The sequence below is a fragment of the Lagopus leucura genome, unplaced genomic scaffold (assembly GCF_019238085.1).
Source record: "Lagopus leucura isolate 7727_CA_CO unplaced genomic scaffold, USGS_WTPT01 Super-Scaffold_760, whole genome shotgun sequence".
Lineage (NCBI taxonomy): Eukaryota > Metazoa > Chordata > Aves > Galliformes > Phasianidae > Lagopus > Lagopus leucura.
Window position 1 is genome coordinate 8917958 of NW_024962257.1, and position 21317 is coordinate 8939274.

Below are 21317 nucleotides of genomic sequence, written 5' to 3' on the forward strand. Positions count from 1 at the left end.
TAGAGTAAGGTTATTTAGTTGGGAGAGGAAGGTAAGTCTTTCATTCAAGTCTTTCATTCATCATTCAAAATACTGTAAATGAGCACAACTGATCAAGAACAAATATTCTAACCAGGAAAGTCATTCAGGAAAAACCTGCAGAGAAAACACAAACAGAATTAATCATAACTCCAGGAAACAGAATGGTGCTCAAAAGCTTCTGGAGGTGCCTTTGTCACTCCTTCACAGCTCTCAAGTTGTGACAAAGATTAGTTACAAACATAATTGCTTCCTTTCCAATAGTCATGTTTTCAATTCAACAGAACACACTGTTTATGACTAAGGTATTACTGAGAAGAGGCCCCATCCCATTTCAGGGCCAGCAGTTCTCATTAGTATCTTTATAAAAGATCTAGATGCAGGACTTCAATGCATCTCAAAGAAGCCTGTGGCCACTACTAATTCAGTATGGGCCATTAACTCCCTCATTGTCTCTTCCTGACAAATGGGACGGCTGGAAAACCACCAACCTCATGAAGCTTAACAAGACCAAATGTCAATTCTAAACCCAGTATGGAAAAATCCTGGCTACACGTACAGACTGGGGGACAGGAAGTTGGAGGAGCAGCCCCACAGAAAGCTATTTGGGAGTTCTGGTAAGTTGGAACTGAGTCAGCAGTGTGCCCTGGCAGCCAGAAGGTGCAGCCATACCCTGGGGCACCCCAGGCCCTGCACTGCCAGCTGGGCAAGGGAAGGGCTTGTTCTACTCTGCTCTGTGCTGGTACTGCCTCACCTTGAGCACTGGGTGCAGGTTTGGTTGCCATAACATGCAGAGGGCACTCATCACAGCTACACATACACTGCTCTACAAGAAGGCTGATTCTGAAGCAGTAATGCTGGCACCTTTCCCACCACACATTTTGCATGGAAGCATCATGTCCAATAAGGAAATACATTCCTGTCACACAACATCCCTATGTCTTGAAAAATCTGAACAACTGGAAAACTTTCATGATTTCTCTCCTCCGCACTCAGGATTCAGGTAAGCTGAGCTCTGAGTAAGTCATAAGGCAACAGAACACCTGCTTTCTAGGTAGAGCATTTTCTTTTTTTTTTTTTTTTTTTTTTTTTTAAAATCTGTGAATCATGCTTCAACAGGAATGCTGTAGCTAGTTTAGACTTTTTTTTCCCCAGTTCTAATGCAGATGAAGCAGTGCAGATTAAGTATGCCAGTTGCTTCCACAAACCAGTGAGAAAATAACTTACAGACAGCCTTACGCACACCTGAGAGATGCGTTGCATAAGTACAGAGTACAGAGAACATGATGATTTAAACTATTTGCAAAGGATGACAATGCAATCAGATGCTTCCAGTGTATTAAAAGAAAGTGCCATGGACATGTAACTTTTTCCATCAGCCTCATCCTGGAATTGTATGTTCAGAAATACAACGCAGAAAACTTTTCATTGTTTATACAAACTACAGTTTAGCCTCTGCAGTTCAATTCAGTTATTAGAAAAAGTAACTTTAGTGTCTTCCTGAATTCTCAATATCTAAATGAAGTTGAATACCTTGGAAACGTGTCAGTTATCTGCTTTGTTTATATTCACTAACTGCTCTATCAGCTATTGTTAATGGTCTGGATCCGATACATGTACTTTAAAACCTCAAAGTTCAAGGCTTCAAACAGCTGAATGAAACAGGAAGAACCACTGAATATATATGCAATAGATCTGTATTTATTAATTACTTTTATTCAAGTCACAATTTGGATACTTACCTGGAACTAAAAGTTGATTACAAGGGTTACAGACAATCTTCCTCCGTCTACACGCCCCCTGTAACACCTAAACCCAACTCTACAGATCTCAATATTTATGTGCCTTTGGATATCAACTTTTGTGGAAGTGCCTTTCATAATTCCTGTAGAATCACCTTTTTTCTTTCAAAATACGGACAGTGTCTCTATATTTTTGGTAAATATTTAATACAACAGCTGCAGAAAATATTGTATTTATCAACCATTATTACAGAATCTTGCTTTAAGGACTCAGGAAACTTTCTGCTAAGGGAGATTCTCTGTCAGAGAATTCAAAGGCTGGATAACACTTATCCTTTCAACAGTAAAACACATCCATCCTTGCACTCTGAACTCAAGAATTCAACTATAGCTAAATTGCTACTTCAGAAGTAAGACAGTCAAGACTAAAACCAAAATTTTTAATACTAGACTTCAAAAAATTACATGAATTCTAAGAGAAAAAATGAAAGCATATGATAAGGCTATACCACACAACCATGAGTCACAAACTCACATTTGCATCTGTAAGGCAGAACATAAGTATCAGAATAAGCAGCCCAACTTACCACACCTATCACAGATAAGCACTATTTAATGGGTAGCTGTCAGAGCATTTCTCTATGTTCACATTGCTAATACTAAGAATTTTTAAAAAATAAGTAGTGATACTGTAAAAAGAAAGAAACTACACCCAATCTCATTCAAAAGTAATTTGTCAAGCCTTTATGAAGCATGAAAACAAGCTGTTTGCATTTTTTTTTTTATATATACAGTTTTCAGTAAGTATGAAAACTTCAAAAGGAATCTAGTTAGAATTTTCAAAGTGCATTTCTTGTTTTGCCTACTTGAAACATAGCAAAAATGGCTTGATAATTAACACCAATTACCTGGAACTTTGTCAACGGATGCAAAAACAGAACGTTGCACTGTAGGATCACTGCTACCACGTCGTGCATGATCATAAAATCTAAATGGAAGGTGCTGGGATGCAGCTGCAGAGCTGTGTCCAAAACCCATAACTTCATTTGAAGGCTGAACAGGAAGATCCAGGAGAGCTATGATTAATGACAATTGATAACTGTTGTTACTTATAAATATAGAGAGGGATGAGTAGATGAAAATAAAATGATATTTGCTTCCTCAGAATCTTAAGACTACATCACACTGTTCAACATAGCTTGCTTGCGTTTATTTCTTAATTGCAGTTGCAAATGCACTGAAAAAGGAGAAAAGATTTCTGACAATGTTTTTTTTCATTGCTTTCATACCACACTTACACTAAGGAAGCCTCAGAATACAAGAGAGTAGAAACAAGGATTACAGTAAGCTCCTAGAATGGCTTCTGTAATGCAAGGAGTTATTAAATAATAACTGAAGGTTTTTTCCTGTACAGATGAAGTCATCCATAGTTACAAGTGAGCACTGCAGAAAGCCATTTAAAGAGTCAATCTGCTTTAAACTGACCAAAAATAACCCTGCATGGCATTTCGACTTAGAATTTTAGATATCAAAATGGACTTGTATTAATTTCAAAACTTGCCTTAAGATCTTTATGATGCAAGATGTAAGGTTTTGGTGTACTGGTTTCATAAAATCAGAGCATAAAACTCTTTTCAGTTAATTTGCTAAGCCATAAAACACTGAAGTAATTTTAAGCCATCTATAATCAGAATAATTATCTGGTCAGCTCATTATCCTTAACAGCAGCTGTGTTTTTGTTTTCCCAACACCAATTCATTATAGATCCTGGTCTGGTAGCTGCTATCCTTTTTCATTTTCCCACCTATTTCCCATTCTGTATTTTGGAGTTTCTGTTTCCACATCATTTCATTCAGCTGATTTAAGCTTCAGTTTATGCTTCACTCATTTAATACTCAAGCAATACTTTAATCACTCTTTGCTGTTTATTCAAATTATCTCTTTATCTCTTCTCAATCATTTCCTCCAATCACCAACATCTAGCTGCTGACATTCTATTTAACATTTTGAAATGCTTATCATCAAAGCATGCACCACATCCAAGCGTTTAGTGTATCATTAACACCATCACACACAATTCCTTCTTTTTCATCTTTTCTTTCATTAGATATCAAAACACTTTTTACTCCAATAAAATCTACTGCTTGGAAGCTAGATGCTGGTTGACAGTTTTCGGTGCCCGCGTCAGAGCTTTCTATCCTTACATCACAGTCATTTTCTATGACACAAGTCTTGCTCCTCAAAGTCACTTCAAAATAACTGCTTACCTGCTATTCTCTGCATTTTCATACGCCGCGCTTGGATACGGCCTTTTGCAAGACGCTGCTTTGCAATAATGCAGCGAATGTGATCAGAAAAAACAAACGTGGCTTGCAGGATAGGGAAGGGCTTAGAATGAGGACTTGAGGCAGGTTTATGAATTATAATGTTCAGAGCTCTACTGTCATCTTCTACTCCTGTCACCTGCATATCCTAAAAAGAAAGAGAGGGCAATTAGCTAATTCAAAAAATTAGCATTTTATAACAGTTCCAGGGTTAAGAAGAAGGGCTATTCAGGTTGGCAGCCCTGGATTCAGTTCTGAAGAAGTTTGTGCTCCTGGATATCAAGTCGGTTTAAAATGCAATTAAATTACCTGGACATTAGAGAATTTGCAGGAAATAGAAACATTAATATTGACTACAGTAAGGGACATAAGTAACAAACATTTAAAGTTTTTGAAATCAATTGAATAAGCACAACTAACTCTGAAGTTGCAATCTGTCACCACCCCTACTCACTTATGAGGGTCACAATTCTGGGAGGGTTCATTTGCTGTGTCATTTAGGGAAAGCACCTGGCACTCAATCTTGTTCTCTATGTTTTTAGTGTTCAAACTGACATATCCCACATTATATTGGAGAAGTTATCATATTTTTAAGCGTGTCTCCAGTTATCCACAGAAACAACTTTAGAAAAACAGTTTAAAGGCAGGAACTGAAAATGACTGCTAACAAAAGGAACAGATAAGCAGGGTACACCATTTAAATATACAATTGGTACTTAGCTGTGTAAGCTGAGATTTTCAGCAGAGAAAATGTAGAATTATCCAGATTAAAACTTCTTACCTGTAAAAGGCCTGCAAACTTAACTACTCCCCAACCAAGTCTGGCAACATCTGGCTCAACCAGACTCATCTGGTAAATATCCACAGCCAGGAATCTTTGAACTTGACCTCCATCCTTTGTTATGACTGTACAAGCAATCAGATCACTGTTATCTGAAAGAAAGCAAAAAGTTATACAGCTACTGAACTGCAGGATTCTTGGTTTTGTTTCACGTAACACAACGTTAACACAAAATCACTGGATGGTTGAGATTGGAAGGACCTCTGGAGGTCATCTGGACTAACCCTGCTGCTCAAGCAGAGCCACCCAGAGCAGGCTGCATGGGACCACGTCCAGATGGTTCTCAGTCTTGACTTCATAATACATGTAAGTGTTTGGAGCTGCTTATAAGTTATATATTACAATGCACTTTTTTTTTTTTTTTTAAATCATCTTCAACCCCTTTCCCTATAAAAGGTCATTTTACTTCAGAAGTGAATTGCACCACTGCTGATTTCATTCACTAAATGGAAATCTCAAGTCTTGTTGAGAAACCCAGTGCTGCTGAATGCAGCCACACCTACACTTTCTTCTAAACTTTGGCCTCAGCCCAATGCAATTTACACTTCTAGAAGACTGAAACCTGGCTCTTTTGTAAATTGTACCTTTTTGCTGTTATTTATTAAATCAGGTTACATCTTCTCCCACCCACATTATTCGGTATGAATGTATAACCAAAACTTCTTTTAGCCATCACACTAAAATCCCCTTCAAACTACAGATCTCAAAAAACAAAGCACCTCCCTTCCCTGATCCTTTCCAAACCTCATGGTATGTATTCCAGTTCCAACCTATCATTCTTCAGTGACCAAATCACATTCTTTTCACATTCTTTACACCAGATGCAGCCTTACAAGAGCCCCATAAACATAGGCTGACACTTCCTAGCTGACCTTTGCTAATCTGGATAAGCTTTTTCTTCATTTCATCAAATTTATACTTTCATTCATATTATCCATTACAGTTCAGATTTTTTTTTTCCCCTCTTCTCTCTCACCTCTAACTACGACAATTTACAGAAAGTAAAAGATTTTGTATCTTTTATATAGCCTGCCCATACCTGGATGGGCTCAGCAGCCAAGGGGCTGTATTTTAACTATTCCCTGCAATAATATACACACTTGCACACATACACACTATTAGAACAGAGACCACTGACCACTTGACTCGAAAGCAATGAGTTTCACATCTTGCTTTTATGGCAGCCACAGGCTTTCATCCCACCCTTACCACTTCTTTAGAGCTGCCAAGGCAGTGCTACATGGAGCGGTTTGGACTTGGTCACTCAGCCTTTCCTAAAATGAGGGCTTAATGCTACAGGCATCAATTTACTGTTCAGATGTACAAGACCACTTTTCTTCTATTCCACATACACTGTTCTTAAGAATAGTATGTGTATTTTAGTGTCAGATACACTGAAGTCATTTTGATAAATGGTATTATTTGCAGCAAGATAAGCAGCTTTCAGAAAGGCTGTCTTCTTTTTCAGATTATTTATATCTAGTGAGCTTCCTGACACGTAGAATTCAGCTTTTCTTAAGGCAGTATCTCCACACTTGCTCTTGCACTTGAAAGCTAGTTATTGTACCGATCATCTGAATAAAACATACATTAAATGGATCAAAAGCACTCACATTTTTTGATCCAAAGATGTATTTGTATGTCAACACATTTTATATATACATATCAAGGAAGCAACAGTAGAAATAGAGCTCTCACATGCTCCTTCAGAAATTACTTTGTAATACCTGTGTTATTCCACTCTTTCATTTATGACTAGAAAGCTTGGAGTTACCATCAACATTCCTAAATTACAGGAAAATAGGATAATGGAAAGTCATTTACGTTGACCCAGCCTACGAATTTAAACAAAAGCAAAAAAACCCACATTTCACTGTTTTGAAACATAAAATATCAGAGAATGAAAAAGAAAAAGCCAAGTAGGGTGTAATACAGCCAGTACTTAAGTTCTCTGAAGCAGACTTGCAGTGATTGTGGATCCCACAGTTTTTCCCACAACAAAGTGACAAACACGACCTCAGAATGTACACAACCAGATAGGAACCCTGCTTTATTCTCATTCATTACTGTGAAACTGTGTTAGTTTGAGTACACACAATTTTAAAGCAGGCTGAAAGAAACTTGAAAGACAACCACAGCAACCCATTAAAATTAAATACTTTTTTTCTAGCTAAACACTTAACAATTCCATGTAATTAGAAGAGTACTTGGGGAAAATTTTAATTCATACATAAATGGTAAAAGAGAACGGAGCCAAGAAAACAAAGGGAGTCAGGTTGATAACACGTAAAAGCCAAGGGAACTTGGTGACCTAGAACCCCCCTGGTGCTCTGTCACTAACCAGAAATACAGACTGTTTTCAGAGGAACAGCAAATACCTTTCTTTAGAAAATATAATTTCACATGAAAAAAGGATTGGGGTGGGGAAGTTTCAGACAGAGTTCAGGTGACAGACATCCTTTCAGAAGCCAAATGCATTTGCTGTAAATGCTATGGACATGCCTTATTCTTTGGAACTGAAGAGTTAGCATGACAAAACCAAAACTGGTATCAGATTATTTAAGCTTTAATGAGCAAGGAATTTAACATAAGGTTTTGCTTTGAAACTAAGGCCAGTTGCATAGAAGAGCTTAGAAGATTCTGTACTTTTATTAAGCTATAATAACGACACAAAGCAAGCCCTTCTAAAAGTTACTTTGTGATATTTTTGCAAAGAAAGTCTAATGAACAATTCTTTGTGAAATGAAGAATGCATTGAGCTTTTAGGAGCACCCTCGTGACGCTGAAGTTATTGTACTGACCTACTGCACACCCAGCTCTTACGGGCTGAATCAGCTGATACCTGCACTGTCATCTGGACAGTTTTCCCAAAACAGGAACTTACATGGTAACTAACAGGAAACACAAAGTTTGGAACAGTCTGTAGTACAAAGATGTGCTTACTATACGGTTTATCTTATGCAGTGTTTGAGTTCTTATATCTAGTACCTTCTCTGAAACTGTTTTATCAACAAGCACAAAGGGTTATCAGTGTTAAGAAGCCCTTAAGCCCATTAAGGCTTTTAGCATTTACAAATGTTTCAGAACAGGACTCTGGAATACTCTGAACCCAAGCCTTCTCAGTTTGAGACCTTTTATTGCCTCTTTCATTTTTTAATCCAACGAGTCCATCAATTTGTTTATTACTATCAATGGATAGTAATTCCAGCCACATTGTCAAGAACTGAAGTAACTTGAAGTGGAATTTAGGGTTGCTGAATGTTGTGGCAGAAATGAGCTCATCAACACATGAGCCATAACACCACACAGAACAGTAAAGTTGTCAAATATATGGTTTTGTCCAGTATTAATACTGCTTTAGTGCAACAGTAAAGAGACTAAAGAACACAGGTGAAAAGATATGGAAATAGTGCCTAAGCTGCCTGACTACAGAAATGCAATAGCTACTAAGATAAAGAAATCAAAAGATTGATTTTTCAGAGCAACTTCTCATTTCAGATCTGAAAAGAAAATAAAGGCAAAGCATTACTGTCAAAGCTTATTAAATATCAGAAAAGAATATTCGTAACTCATTAGGCAGCTAATGAACTATGAGAACCTTTTGGTTTTTACACTAGTCAAAACACACCTCATTTACACTCCTATTTCCACTTTAAGGCTGCTGAAGGACCATATGCTACAGTTATAAAAAAAAAATGACTGAAACAGGAAGTGAGATTAAATACATTTCCAGTGATCTGATCTGAGAATATAGCATCATTTCTGAGATTATGAACAGAAATGCTGCAAAATGAGGCTTACAACCAGCCTGGATGCTACACCTCCAAGATTCTGGATTTACAAACACAGCTCTCTGGGTTTCATCCAAGGAAATTACAAGCTTTTGGGAAACTGCCTCGGAAGGAGAGTTCAAAGACTTCAGCTGTTTGCAGCAAAGAAAATGTACACTAAGTGAAAATACCGCATGAACACAACCAACCATTTTCCTGGCAAGATGTTACCCAGAGTTTTCAAGAGCATAACAGCTACTTTTAAGAGATGGTCTAAATAAATCTGGCTTCCTTCATAGCATAAAATAAAGTGATTTCATGATTCACTCAGCACAACTCCACAAATCCTCTACAGAGACCGGACGAATCCTACAGAAGATATTTAGCATGCTGGATGTATTTAGCTGGCAGTCCAACAAGAGCTTGAGCTCCAGCAGGCAGGCTGGAGACAGTTAACGCACAGCCTCCCTGCCAGACAAAAAAAACCAAAAACATTTTCAAAGAGCACACAGCCTTTTTGGTAAGATATGCCATTTCCCTAAGTACTGTGCCAGGCCCATTGCAGTGAACTTTGGAGTTAAAAGTTCTGCAATTGAACCAAATGGTTTTATGGATGAGCACATCAACCTTAACAGAGCTACAGCACTCTCCCAGGGAATTCTAGAAGCAATTTGAAACGTTAAGTCCCTCAACTGATCTGCACATAATCTCTACCCAATTTATTTATACAATCTGTTTTGACTCAAAATTGTCTCCAGACCAGTAGAATGCATGTCTCACAGGTAGGGCAATGGAACCAATTTTTCTTCTTGATTTCAAATGCATGTGTATGCATATGCAAGTGAGTTTATATATACATGTATATAGATAGCATCTCTTATTCTGCAAAAACTGCTTCCAGTTAATTTAAGAACACATTTTTTTTCAGTAGAAGCTGATTCATTATTTCGCTCTATCCTCTGCAAAAGAGCCAACGTTACAACAAGCTCATCTGAAACAGGAAACTGAGTTAATTCTATACTAGTAATCCATCAGCAATTCAACACTAATGTACATTTGGACAACTTTTTTTTTTAACCTAACAGCTGAGAAGTGTTATAAGCAGTATAACGTACTGTTCTTTTTTTTTTCAGATAAGTTTTTTTGGGGAATTCGTGTTCCTTTCAAAATAAGCAGTCATGGAAGTTTCAAAACTAGAACTAAAACCTTCAGATAGGAAAAAGACTTCAAGGTTTGTGTAAGGGTAAAGTCTGAGTCAAAAGCTGACATTTAAAAAGCAAGAATTTGTACCATTTAAACATTATTTTCTTAAAGGACAGATTAAAAAAAATGCTTCTGACAACATGGTTTGCTGTAATGGCAGCAAATTACACAAGCACTTTATACATTGCTCTACCATTTTGTTACTAAGCACGTGAACAAATTCCCATCTACTGTGACAAAGCTGGGTATACTATAAAAAGAAAGACCAAAAGGAATCAATTCGGGAAACGGAGAGACTACTTACTCAAGTCGAGAACATCATCTGTCTTTATCAGATCTTCCTCCCTTGTCAGTGGTAACTGAGTCTCTGGCTCGCCTTGCAAGTGCAACGACAACGAACGAAGCATAAAGAAAACTCTGATTGCCTTGAGAAATTAAAAAGACAATTAAAATATTGCTGCACTCAGAATCTTACAAACATAGACACTTTCACAACCCTGAGTTTGCTGCCATGCAGTATGTTTACTTTTTAAATTAAAAAAACTTAATGTGATTTAAAAGTCAATTGAAAACGTGTATAGAAGAAGTCAATGCATGTTTTTTGTTTTTAGAAGCAACAAAGCTTTTACTCACTGGCACAGGCCAGGGACAGTGACAGGCAAATCATCACGAGTGCTGCGTAAGCAAAGACTAAAAAGTCTTGTCATTTTAAAAAAACCATTTGAAAACTGATTTCATTTACAAAATCTGCTCAAAATCAGACAAGCAATCACACTCACATTGTGAATTTAAAACAGCAGAGTAATTACAGTCAGTCAAGTTACAATGTCCAACAAGTTTGAGAGAACACAGTGGGGATTCCCGAGTGTTAATCTGCAGTGCTCACATACACCAACCTCCTGTAAGAGCATTCTCAGAAAACTTTCATATTCCCAGAAGGCTTACATCAGGGCAAAGCACTCAAAGCCACACTAGCCTTCAACATCCACTCTGTGAAATTTATATTCTTGTTTTGATTTATAAATTAATGACACATGGTATGCAAAGACTGGACAAAGCAGCAAAGAACAATCATGATTTTATTAAGACTTTCTGAAAGGCACCTCTTCTATTACAAGAACTGTTCTTTCAGTACAACAAATGCAAATCATTGTTAAATGCTACTGTTGCTTGGTGCTGTTTTTCCTCTTTGCTTTAAAAAAGAACTTCCAACATAGGAATCCCATGGCACACAGTAAAGTGGCTGCTGCTTTACTGTAAAAGCACTGAATTCACAAACTGCTGCAGCGCCTGAGCCTTCCCAGCTAGCAGCAAGCATTACAAAAACCTGCTTCAACTGCTTTGAGGCAGTTTGAGAACTCTTTACCCCTTTGTATTTTTAATGACAACATAGCTGTGGATGCTGTGAGCCAGAAGCAAAAGCTTGGCCAGCTGTCATACTGGCAGTGCTTTCAGAAACTTCTGGCAGAACAAAATGAAGAGAGGGATCTCATGTATCTGACATATACGATGTGACAACAGATGAATTTGATATGCTGCTGAAATCTAGTAGGGAAAGAACGTGATTATTTTGGAGCAAAAACTAAAAACTGTATCTAGAAAAAAAAAAAAGTGAGCATTATCCTGCGAGTAAGAGCAGAGTCAGTTGATCATAGGAGATAATCTCTCCCATCTGGGGAGATTGCATTCAAGGGTAGTGTGAATTTGCTGAAATTAAATAAGATTAATATAACAGTTTTACTACCAGGTGCTTCAACAACAGTTAATGGTACTGAGATTACTAGTTTCCATATTCAATCAAAACAGCATTATTCTTGCATTTTTATTAACCCTAATGTAACAGTCACCAGGGCTTTTTATCTTCCAAAACAATTTAATTCAAAGGGCAGCCATCACTCAGCCTTTCACTTACATCCCCACAACCCTCTTTCCTCCCTACATAGTGTACATTGTCCTCACATGCATTCCCCATAGATCTACTGTCACTCATCTCCAACATGTAACTGAATAATCTACAAGAGTAGAAAAGAAAATTAGGAAGTAGCCTTTGCAAGAATGAAAGAATGCCAGATCAGAAAGCAACTACAATGTTAACCTTACAGGTTACGGCCCAAATCTGCTTACAATATCAATACAAACCAGAAAGCATGAGATCTGACTTTGTAACTACTAACTTCAGTAGATCTCAGGGTGGCAGCAGAGCAGTTCCAAGGCCAGTAATTTATTTTTTTTTCCCCCCAACTGTCTTGTTTTCAGAATCAGATAGAAACAAACATGAAGAGCTACCTACCGTAAGCTACTATACATACTAAATTTTGTGCTGATTTTTTCATTTAAATATGCAAACTATATGCAAAGGAATACCAATACACAGAGAGACATATCAAAATCTCACTATACTCCCATGATATGCATCCTCAGAGGTAGTTCAAAACCTTCTCTCAAAAGTCTCTGCTTACTGTGTCAAGATGCAGAGTTCAGCACATACTGTTCATTAGTTCCCCAAGCAGGCATTAAATGTGTTTGCATTAGTGTAGGTAAGCAATACTGTCTTTAGGACCATAGAAGTCAGAAGCGAGAAATGCAGCTCCTCCTAAAGCTGTTAAAAGGAAAAGAACTGCCATTTACAGGGACTTTCTACAGAAAAAAAAAAGAAGTGAAAATATAAAAAGATCTGATTTCCAAGCTAAGAGCTCATGATATGATCAAAGTATGGGACTTCTTCACTTGCTAACAAAACAAAGCTTGACAAATTTTTTGGAATCATGCCACAGGATGCTCAGAATTGAATCAGTATCCATTTAAAACTGTCAGCAAAAAGAACTCTAGTAGGTTAAGCACCAGCAGCTTGTCACAAGATGCTCCAGAAATTTAGCTTACTGGCACTGCAGTTCAGCAGCAGCAGGAGATAAAGCAAAGCTTAACAAGAAGTAGCTGGAATAGGAATTCTGAGAAATTCTGGGAAGGCGTAATGACAAGAAAGGACAATTCTGGGAATTTCTGCTGATAAAAAAAGGCTCTTCCACTGCAGATAATTTACAGGAATATTCATGTTTTGGATTTCCACTAATTTATTACATTAAAAATATGCAGTAGTTTCCACCAGAAAGAATTTCTAGGTACCATTCCTGCTTAATACCTCACAAAAAGTATTCTAAGAAAACATCCTGGCTTTCTAAGAATACTTCTCAAGATAATTTACTGTACTTTATCAAAAAAGTTGCTCTGCTAACAACAGTTGTGTGGCTTATAAATAGTATTGAAAGAAAGACTATTTGAAAGATAACTGGAAATCTATATTTTTTCCTTCAGCACCACTTGAATATACTTTTGCATACGCTTACACAAATGCTAAACTCCTCATAGAACAGCACTTTCCAAACAGCAATATTGTGCAGTAATGCATTATTAAGATGTAAGCCCTGTAGTGCTGGTATAAGACACTGCTGGATGCAGGCCAAAACTGACTGTTGCAAGAAAATAGACATTGATGTGGTTATCTGTATCAGCATCATCTCTACAAATCGTGTCAGTCAAAACATGAACTATTTTGCTATCATCCTCCTCATTCTCAACATCTCAATACTGAATTACTTTGGGCAAGATGAATGTTCTTGAATAGAATCATATGCTTTGCTATGTCAAGAAACACAACCAAAGCCTGGTTTGCTCCATACTAAACTAATATAATTGAAGACTGAGATATCAGATAGCAATGGAATAAATAATAAATTAGTAAAGGTAATAAAGTGTCTTTTTATGTGAATTTCTTTGCTATTGCCTGAAAATGAAAATCCCAACACAAGAACATATTGAAGGGACTACAAGAAATTAGAAAAAAGGCTTCTCCACCCTGGGAGAGGTGAGTATGCTCTACCCAGTTCTGTCATTAAGCTTCTATGATGTTACAGACGAAGCTTTCAATCAAGCAGCTCTCAAGGAAAAACACCTGTATTTCCAAAATTTTTCAAAGCCTTTGACACATGTCATGAATGAAAGGAAAAAGGCCTTACTTACCCTTCGTGTTCTTTCCACATCTCCACAAGGCAATCTTTTCACAAAATCAATACCAGTCAGTGGTGTTCCTGTTGGAGGCAACAGAATTGAGGCATCCATCATCAAGTACTCCACATTCATGGGCTTAATCTGTAAAAATATTCAACGTTGATTTGTTATACAGAAAGCTACAGTTTGCATTTTTATTTTCAAATACAATTCATGATCTCAGATGGAGAGGAAGGAGCTGGCACAGAGTTCTGAGAATTTTTGATACCACCCATGTTATTTTAAGCAAGCAATCTTCATTTAAAATCCTAAATTCGTTCATTGTTCCCTAACACACTGCTGAAGTTTCCACACTGAAAAACCACAGCAAAAAACCCTGAAAGATTAGAGTAGAAAAGCCATTTCAAGAGTACTAAAAAGCAAGGTCTGTCATGTCTGATTTCAAGTTTTGACTCAAATTTATAACTATTTCAATAACAAAAAGAAAAAAAAGTTTCCCATAACTTCTCTCCTGAAAAAAGATATTCTCCAGTACCTAACAATGCAATAGCTTGGAGACTACACGCTTCCTTCCATATTTTCATGGTTAAATGATGTTTGAAATGTCTATACTTCTGTAATTTTGGGCAATTTCATCTGATGTCTATTACACACATACAGAAGACGTGAGGTTTTGTTTTTTCTTTTTGCTAGAAAAATACATGGAATCAATAGAAATCCCCTTGCAGAGTTTGTATGATATTTTGTGCAGAAGAAAAGTGCCCTTATGTAGGCATTCTAGAGCAGCCAATAGGACCTGGAAGCATTCCTGCTCACTTTGCCATGATCACACACTGTAACAGCAGCAGACCAAAACAAGATTCAGAAATCTCACAGCACAGACTTGAACTGCTGCCTTCCGTGCATAAAAGCTCAAAAATAGTCTCTATCCAATCGTTCCTATCTCAGAAAATTCATCTTCAGTGTCTAAAGCATTGGATTAACAAACCAAATTAACGTGTAGAAAAATATAGAAATCCAAACATATGGTACAAATGAGAACACAAAACTAAAATTTCTGACAAGTAAATAACTATTTGTGATGCAATAGCATAGTCATTTAAACAGCGTTTTTACTCATCAAGGTGAAGAACATGAAGAAAACTCCTCATTGAGAACTTTTTCCTTTGCCATTCGGATAGGATAAGTGTACTTCTGTCTCACTGAAGCTCCACAACATGTTATTTGCACACTTCAACCAGTAGGACTACTTCAGTGACACTCAGCACTTAAATTTGCTCTGCAAATTTTCTAACTAGCCAAACAAATACACTTTAAAGAAAACAAACTTTCAGGGTGTAACTCTGTCTTTTACAGTAAATGATTAAAAAAAAAAAAGCAGTTTCAGAAAATGAGATACTTGTATAACAGAAAAACCTACATACAAACTAATTTGTAACATGACAACAGTGCTAACTTCAGTGCCAGTTTTCAAACTAGAAGCACATCAACACTAAAGTACTAAGAAAAACATACTGATTAAATACTCCTATTATTTAAGCTAGTAAGATACTGCAGGATGCTTCTCATATTAAGAGGTGCTGCAATACACCAACTGTAAATTGTTCTTTTTCAAAAAGACAAAGTGCCTGCTGATGAAACCCCTGTAACACTGCTGTGAGGAAAAGAAAGATCACTTCATGTGACAACTCAATTCTTAAACACTAACCTAAGAATTAAATACGTAGTTGCTTTTTAAATGCATTTACAGCTTCAATATTAACTGAGATTCAAGACAAAAGTTCACTAAGAAGTCCACAGCAGTGCTCCACAATTGGCAATGTGCTGCTCTTTGAGGGGACAGAGCTCCCTGTCCTCTGCTGGTAAGTAAAGTGGCTCCAGTTAAACTTGAAACCATGCAGGGCTTCAAACAGACATAGGAAGATTATGACTTTGACTTTTAATTATTCTTTTCTTCAGTTGTTTAACAATCTAATATCTTGGTCCCTAGGATGAAGAAGTTTTTGTATACCTACTTCCAGAAACTGATGGTGCTTTTTATTTAATAAAGAGCTGTGAAGTTTCACACAAATGATTTATGCAAGTGCAGAGAACTCCTCAGAGGAATTAAAACATTCTGCTATTCTACTGCTAGATACAACAGACACATTCAATAGTTTCCAATAACTACTTGTTTCTGTCTTGCATCTGGTTTGGAAGATTTTGGGAGGAACTCATACAGGCGTCACTTACTGTCATACTCCGATATTCATCTTCAAACATATCCAGAAAAATTTCTTCTCCCTTTTATTAAAAAATAAAAATGAACACATCAAATATGAACACATTATGAATCCACAAACATTGCTAAAGAGACATGCTTGCTCTTGTTTAATTGTGCAGTGGGTGTAGGTGGCAAGGGGTGAGCAGCAGGGGTGACTTCGGGAAGAAACCAAGGCTGGCCACAGCCAGTGCTCCAACAGCCCCACCACAGCCAGGCCCCACAGCAACACTGGCTGTGCCTCTGCAAAAGAGATTTCAGGAAGAGCAAAATGCTGTTCAGGAGTAAGGGAGGTAAAAAAAAGGTGGCAAGGCGGGCAAACAGAGAGAAACAGTCCTGCAACACCAAGGACAGAGGAGGAAAGGAGATGCTCCTGGCGCTGGAGCAGATCCCCAAAGATAGCCCATGGGGACCATGCTGCAGCAGCACAGCAGGTGCCTTAGTCCTGAAAAAAAAAAACACAGTTTGTGGAGTGTCCATGCTGTGGCCAGTTTTTTTCCTGGCTAAGGGCAGTAGCCCACAGAGAAGATCCCCACTAGAGCAGAGGAAAAGTGTGAGGAAGGAGCAGAAGCAGCAGAATGGAACTGCTGCAGATCAACAACAGCCCCAATGTCCCATCCTTCCTATGCAGTGGAGGGCAAGAGTTAGAGGAGTTGGGAATGAAGGAATGAAGTTGATCTGGGAATAAACGGAGAGGTGAAGGAAAGGTGTTGTTCTCATTAGTCTTTGTTTCATGCTATCCAATTTAATTAGCAGTAAGTTAAATTTTACCCAAGCTGAATCTGTTTTGCCCACAACAGTAATTATTAAACAACCTCTCTATCTGTATATGAACCTACATGTTTTTGTTTTTTTTTTCTCATCTCGTTTTCTCCCAGTCTGTTGAGGAGGAACAGTGCAAGAGCAGCTGGGTGGGTGTCTGGCAGCTGGCCAAGGTCAACACACCACAAATTATGGTTTTATTTTTTATTTTTTACTTACTGGAAATTAAAAATAACCCTGCACCTTCTTCCTCAAGAGAATTCTAACACAAATTGGAGGAGAATTTAGACACTTCCATATAAGGGAAAGTAAATTTGTAACTAATAAGTTCATGCTTAGGGCTCATTGTTTACAACACTAAAAAAAAAAAAAAAACAAAAAGCTGTAGAGGTCTCAAAATAAGATTAAATAAAATTTCAGATCATCATTTTGAATGAGATACAAACAAAAAGTAATGCCAAAAGAGGCATCTTCCGTATTTGTGCCGTTAGTAAAATCCAAGAAACTTTCCAATGGTATGGCAGCTCCACAACATACACAGCAGCTGCAACAAAAGCAGGACTACTCGTTTGTCCTCTGATGCAGAGCCTATGGGACTTCTCACATGCTTTTTGTGAAGTCATCAATGGGCTATGTGAAATGTAGGAAGGAGAGAAACCATCTAAAACTTCGTTCTCTACAAGAAATATGTAGTGCTTTCTTGGGGAATTAGACTGGTTTTATTTATTTTAAATCCACGTGTTAAGACTCATTTCTTACAACCCTCTGCATATATACCTTATAGAAACGGCGAAGGAGATGAACGCCTTCTTCTCTTGCACCCTAGAAAAGAGAAAATAACCATTTCAGGGAGTAAAAATACCATTTAATCAGAAGCAACATTTAAAAAAATGCACTCAAACTACTAATATCCCCATATGTATAGCCTTCAGCTCAGAATTTGATGTAACAGTTCTAGCACTCACAGCTCAGCTGAGCTTGTTTGTTTCAAAAGTACTTCTCTTCACATTGCTGAGATGGCTACCATACACTCTTCAGAGAGAAAAATGAAACTAACTATTCAGAGTTAATTAGCAAGCTAACAGCAGACTTGAGAATGGTATACAGAATATTGCTTCTTTCACCGTATGGAATCACCAGGGAAGATATTCTAGAGGCTCAAGTTTCACATTAAGCTTATTACAATAAGAAACAAAAACATTTGTGCTATTATACAGCAAGATGCAAATGCAAGTAATGCTGAAACTAGTAACGTGAAAGAAGAACACTAACCTCAAGGCATGCAAGATGAACGTCTTTTATTATGCTGCCATTTTTAGAAAACACAAGCTGCTTCAGCAACAGACAGCCAAGTTCTAGAGTTGCCAAACGGATTTTTCCATCTATGAAAAGAGAATTTTAATATAAGAAACAGTAGCATCCATCATACACACCCTGCCTGACAAGGGTGGATGTATGGTGTGGCTGACTGTAAGAAGTGAACTGGAAGAGTTATTGGGAAGAAGCAGAACCACGTAACAAGACGGTAATAAAGATGTATTTCATTACAAAAGCCACTGAAACCAAACACCTTAGTTAACTGGAAACACAGACTGAATTATACATTGGGGAGAATCATAGGTGGCTGGCATGGATAACGTTACAAGATGAAGTGATGCTTTGTACAGAGCATGCTAGTAAAGCACAGGTCTTCCTCACATCCAGAGGATTTAAGCAAAGCCTGGACGCAAAAATCCAGAGAGGTCAAAAGGAAAGAATGTATTGAGAGTTTAAACGTTTATTTTCAGTAGAATTATTAAAAAGTTAGAAACACAAAATTGGAGAAAAATGTGACAAAAAATATGCAGCCACAAAGGCCACTGAAGGACAGCAACAAGGTGCATCCCATGGAAAAGACCTTCAATGAAGCATGCTGTCCTACTGCAGCCCATGGAGAAACATGTCAGAGCAGATATCTATACTGCAGAACATGAATGACCCTGCAACACAGCAGGAGGATAGGGGCTGAAGAAAGCTGCAGCCACTGGAGAGCCCACAAAGCAGACTAGATTTCATTCTGCAGGCAATCAATAACGACAGTGCATCAGCTGCAGGGGAAACTGGCTCCACTCATTTAAAGTTTTAATAGGGGCAGCACAGGTGGGAGGAGCTGTGACTTGAACAAAAATTGTGTTTCCCTGGAATAGTTCATTAAGCCTTCTATCCCTTATTTTACAAAAAGTTGAAGTTAAGAAAAAAAATGTTTTTTGCGTAACAGTTCAGAACTGAAAGCACAATACATAATTAAAAGAAGTCATGGGAAAGTTTACTATTAGCCTCCAGAAGCAAAGGACAGCTATAAACAGATTCATTTCTTGTGTATATTTTTGAAGACCACTTCTCCACTGGCAGCAGTGTTACAATTAAAGGTGCCACAAACCGTATTTTCAGGATGAAATTGTACATTAAGCTGAAATCACTACCCATCTCATTATTCCTTGTTTGATGTTTGTTTATTCAAGAAAGTGGAGAGAAGGAAAGTTAAGACAACAGATCCCTCTGTAGTTCTGAGCATAAAAACAACTATTCAGCAGAAATGCAGTTACTGGTTACTCAACAACTGAGAGAAACCAGTATTTGTCTTTCACAGCCCATATTTACTTACTGTTCAACAGAGAGCATGTTAAACACACACTTTCATCTCATACACAAGAGGTTAAGTAGCTTTTCAGCTTGTGAAGAAAACAAATATTATAAATGTGATACCTGGTTGTGCAGCGTAATTCATTATTCTGATGAGCCCTTCTGCAAGTACATGATTATACGAATTTCTCTCTTCAGCATGTTGAGCAGGAAGCTGAATTCTCTCCAGCTTCACTGGGTCAATGCCTTTACAGGGAAGAAAATGAAGTAAATTAGAAAACAGGACTATGCCTAAAGGTAAGCATTTAATAGATAGCAATGGTTTTCTTGGAAGAGTGTTACTAGCAATACAAAGAAATTCAACACCAACTCGCAAAGTTATCACAAGCAAAAGGAAGAACAACAGATTAACCACCTTTGGGGATTGTTTGTACCAAAAACCACGTTTCATTTATTTTCTCTAAGAAAGTGGCTTACCTTTATTGTGTGACATTGCATACAGAAGACAGAGCACAAAGAGGGCATAGTAATCATCTTCAGCACAGTCCAGTGCATTATAGACCATATCAAGAAAAGGTCTGCAGAAAGGAAAAACTTTGAATTGGCCAAGAATAAGACAACATTTACAGGAAAATCAATAACTATCCTGCTCTACATATAGAGAGTGAAAGAAGTCTACAGTAATGCACATTTTCAGGCATTAAAGCAAAAGAAATTGCTTGAAAGTACTCAGATTACAGTATTGTCTCATACTACATTCTGACATTAATTCAAACATTTTTACAGGAATGGTTTCATAATACTTTTCCAAGAACTACCTGTTCATACACTCGCTGGGTTTGTTTGCAGCGCATATATTATGTATGCAGAAGCATTGTACAGCTTCAGTGCATACGTACATAATGAAGTTCAAGAAGCTGCAATCACTGTTGCATTAAAAAAGAAAAAAATACCTACCTTAAAAATTCAAGCACTAAGCAGAGTTGAAAAGCATTTACTAGAGCAAGAAAGAAATTTTCACTAACTTTCACTACCACTTGGAGCAAGGTAGGCTATCCTACAACAAGCTGTCAAGAACTGCACACTCAAATGACTAAAGGAGAGAAAAATGAGAAAGAAAGAAACATTTGAATGGAAAAGTTAAAGTTCGGACTGCAGAAGTGTTTTGGTCTCCTAGGTTTAAGCACTAGCGATGGTTTAGAAAGTTCTGCAATGAAAATTTTTATGCTTGTTTTAACTGTGTTAATATTTTTTAACTCAACTTCACCAACTTTCAGTATCACAACTGCTATAAAAGAAAGCACCACCTTAACAAAGAAACCGGATCATATCCCAAACGGATCAGTAAAGAAGCAGTATTCTGCTTTCCTATTGCCTCCCATCTTACTGTCCTACAAGAACACTTGTAAATTTAATTGGAGGCAGATTTGAGACATCCCATAGAAGAAATGAGAAAGTTTAAAGGAAGGCAAACACAGAAGCAACTGAGCAAGATGTTACAGTTCCCATACCTGTTCCAGTTTGTTATCTCACTTCCAGAGGCAGCAGCACTCTTTTCTTCATCCGTTGTATTCTGTTCTGTCACAGCAGAGATGGACAATTCTGAGAGCTTGCATCGCTCCATGATGACCATCTCTATTTCTATAAAACAAAAGTTGGTATTTTTAACAAACAGTTTTTGCAAGCTTTTTCTTTTTCCACTTTGCATTAGAAGCCACTGATGCAACTACAAGAGGTGTAACCGCAGCCTCAAAAAATGAATAACTGAAT

General features: G+C 37.5%; 1 protein-coding gene across 6 annotated transcripts in view; it reads right to left on the reverse strand.

Moving 5' to 3' along the window:
• The window catches only part of CLEC16A (C-type lectin domain containing 16A), a 62284-nt gene that overhangs the window by 24184 nt on the left and 16783 nt on the right, over positions 1–21317 (reverse strand). For all 6 annotated transcript variants that reach the window (XM_042864604.1, XM_042864600.1, XM_042864599.1 and 3 more), the window contains 11 exons: positions 21059–21188; positions 20025–20125; positions 19671–19793; positions 18198–18307; positions 17703–17747; positions 16136–16186; positions 13916–14044; positions 10203–10323; positions 4866–5017; positions 4028–4232; positions 2669–2836 (listed from right to left, as the gene is read on the reverse strand). In XM_042864604.1, coding sequence (XP_042720538.1) covers positions 2669–2836; positions 4028–4232; positions 4866–5017; positions 10203–10323; positions 13916–14044; positions 16136–16186; positions 17703–17747; positions 18198–18307; positions 19671–19793; positions 20025–20125; positions 21059–21188 — 1335 coding nt within the window. The remainder of the gene's footprint in view (positions 1–2668; positions 2837–4027; positions 4233–4865; positions 5018–10202; positions 10324–13915; positions 14045–16135; positions 16187–17702; positions 17748–18197; positions 18308–19670; positions 19794–20024; positions 20126–21058; positions 21189–21317) is intronic.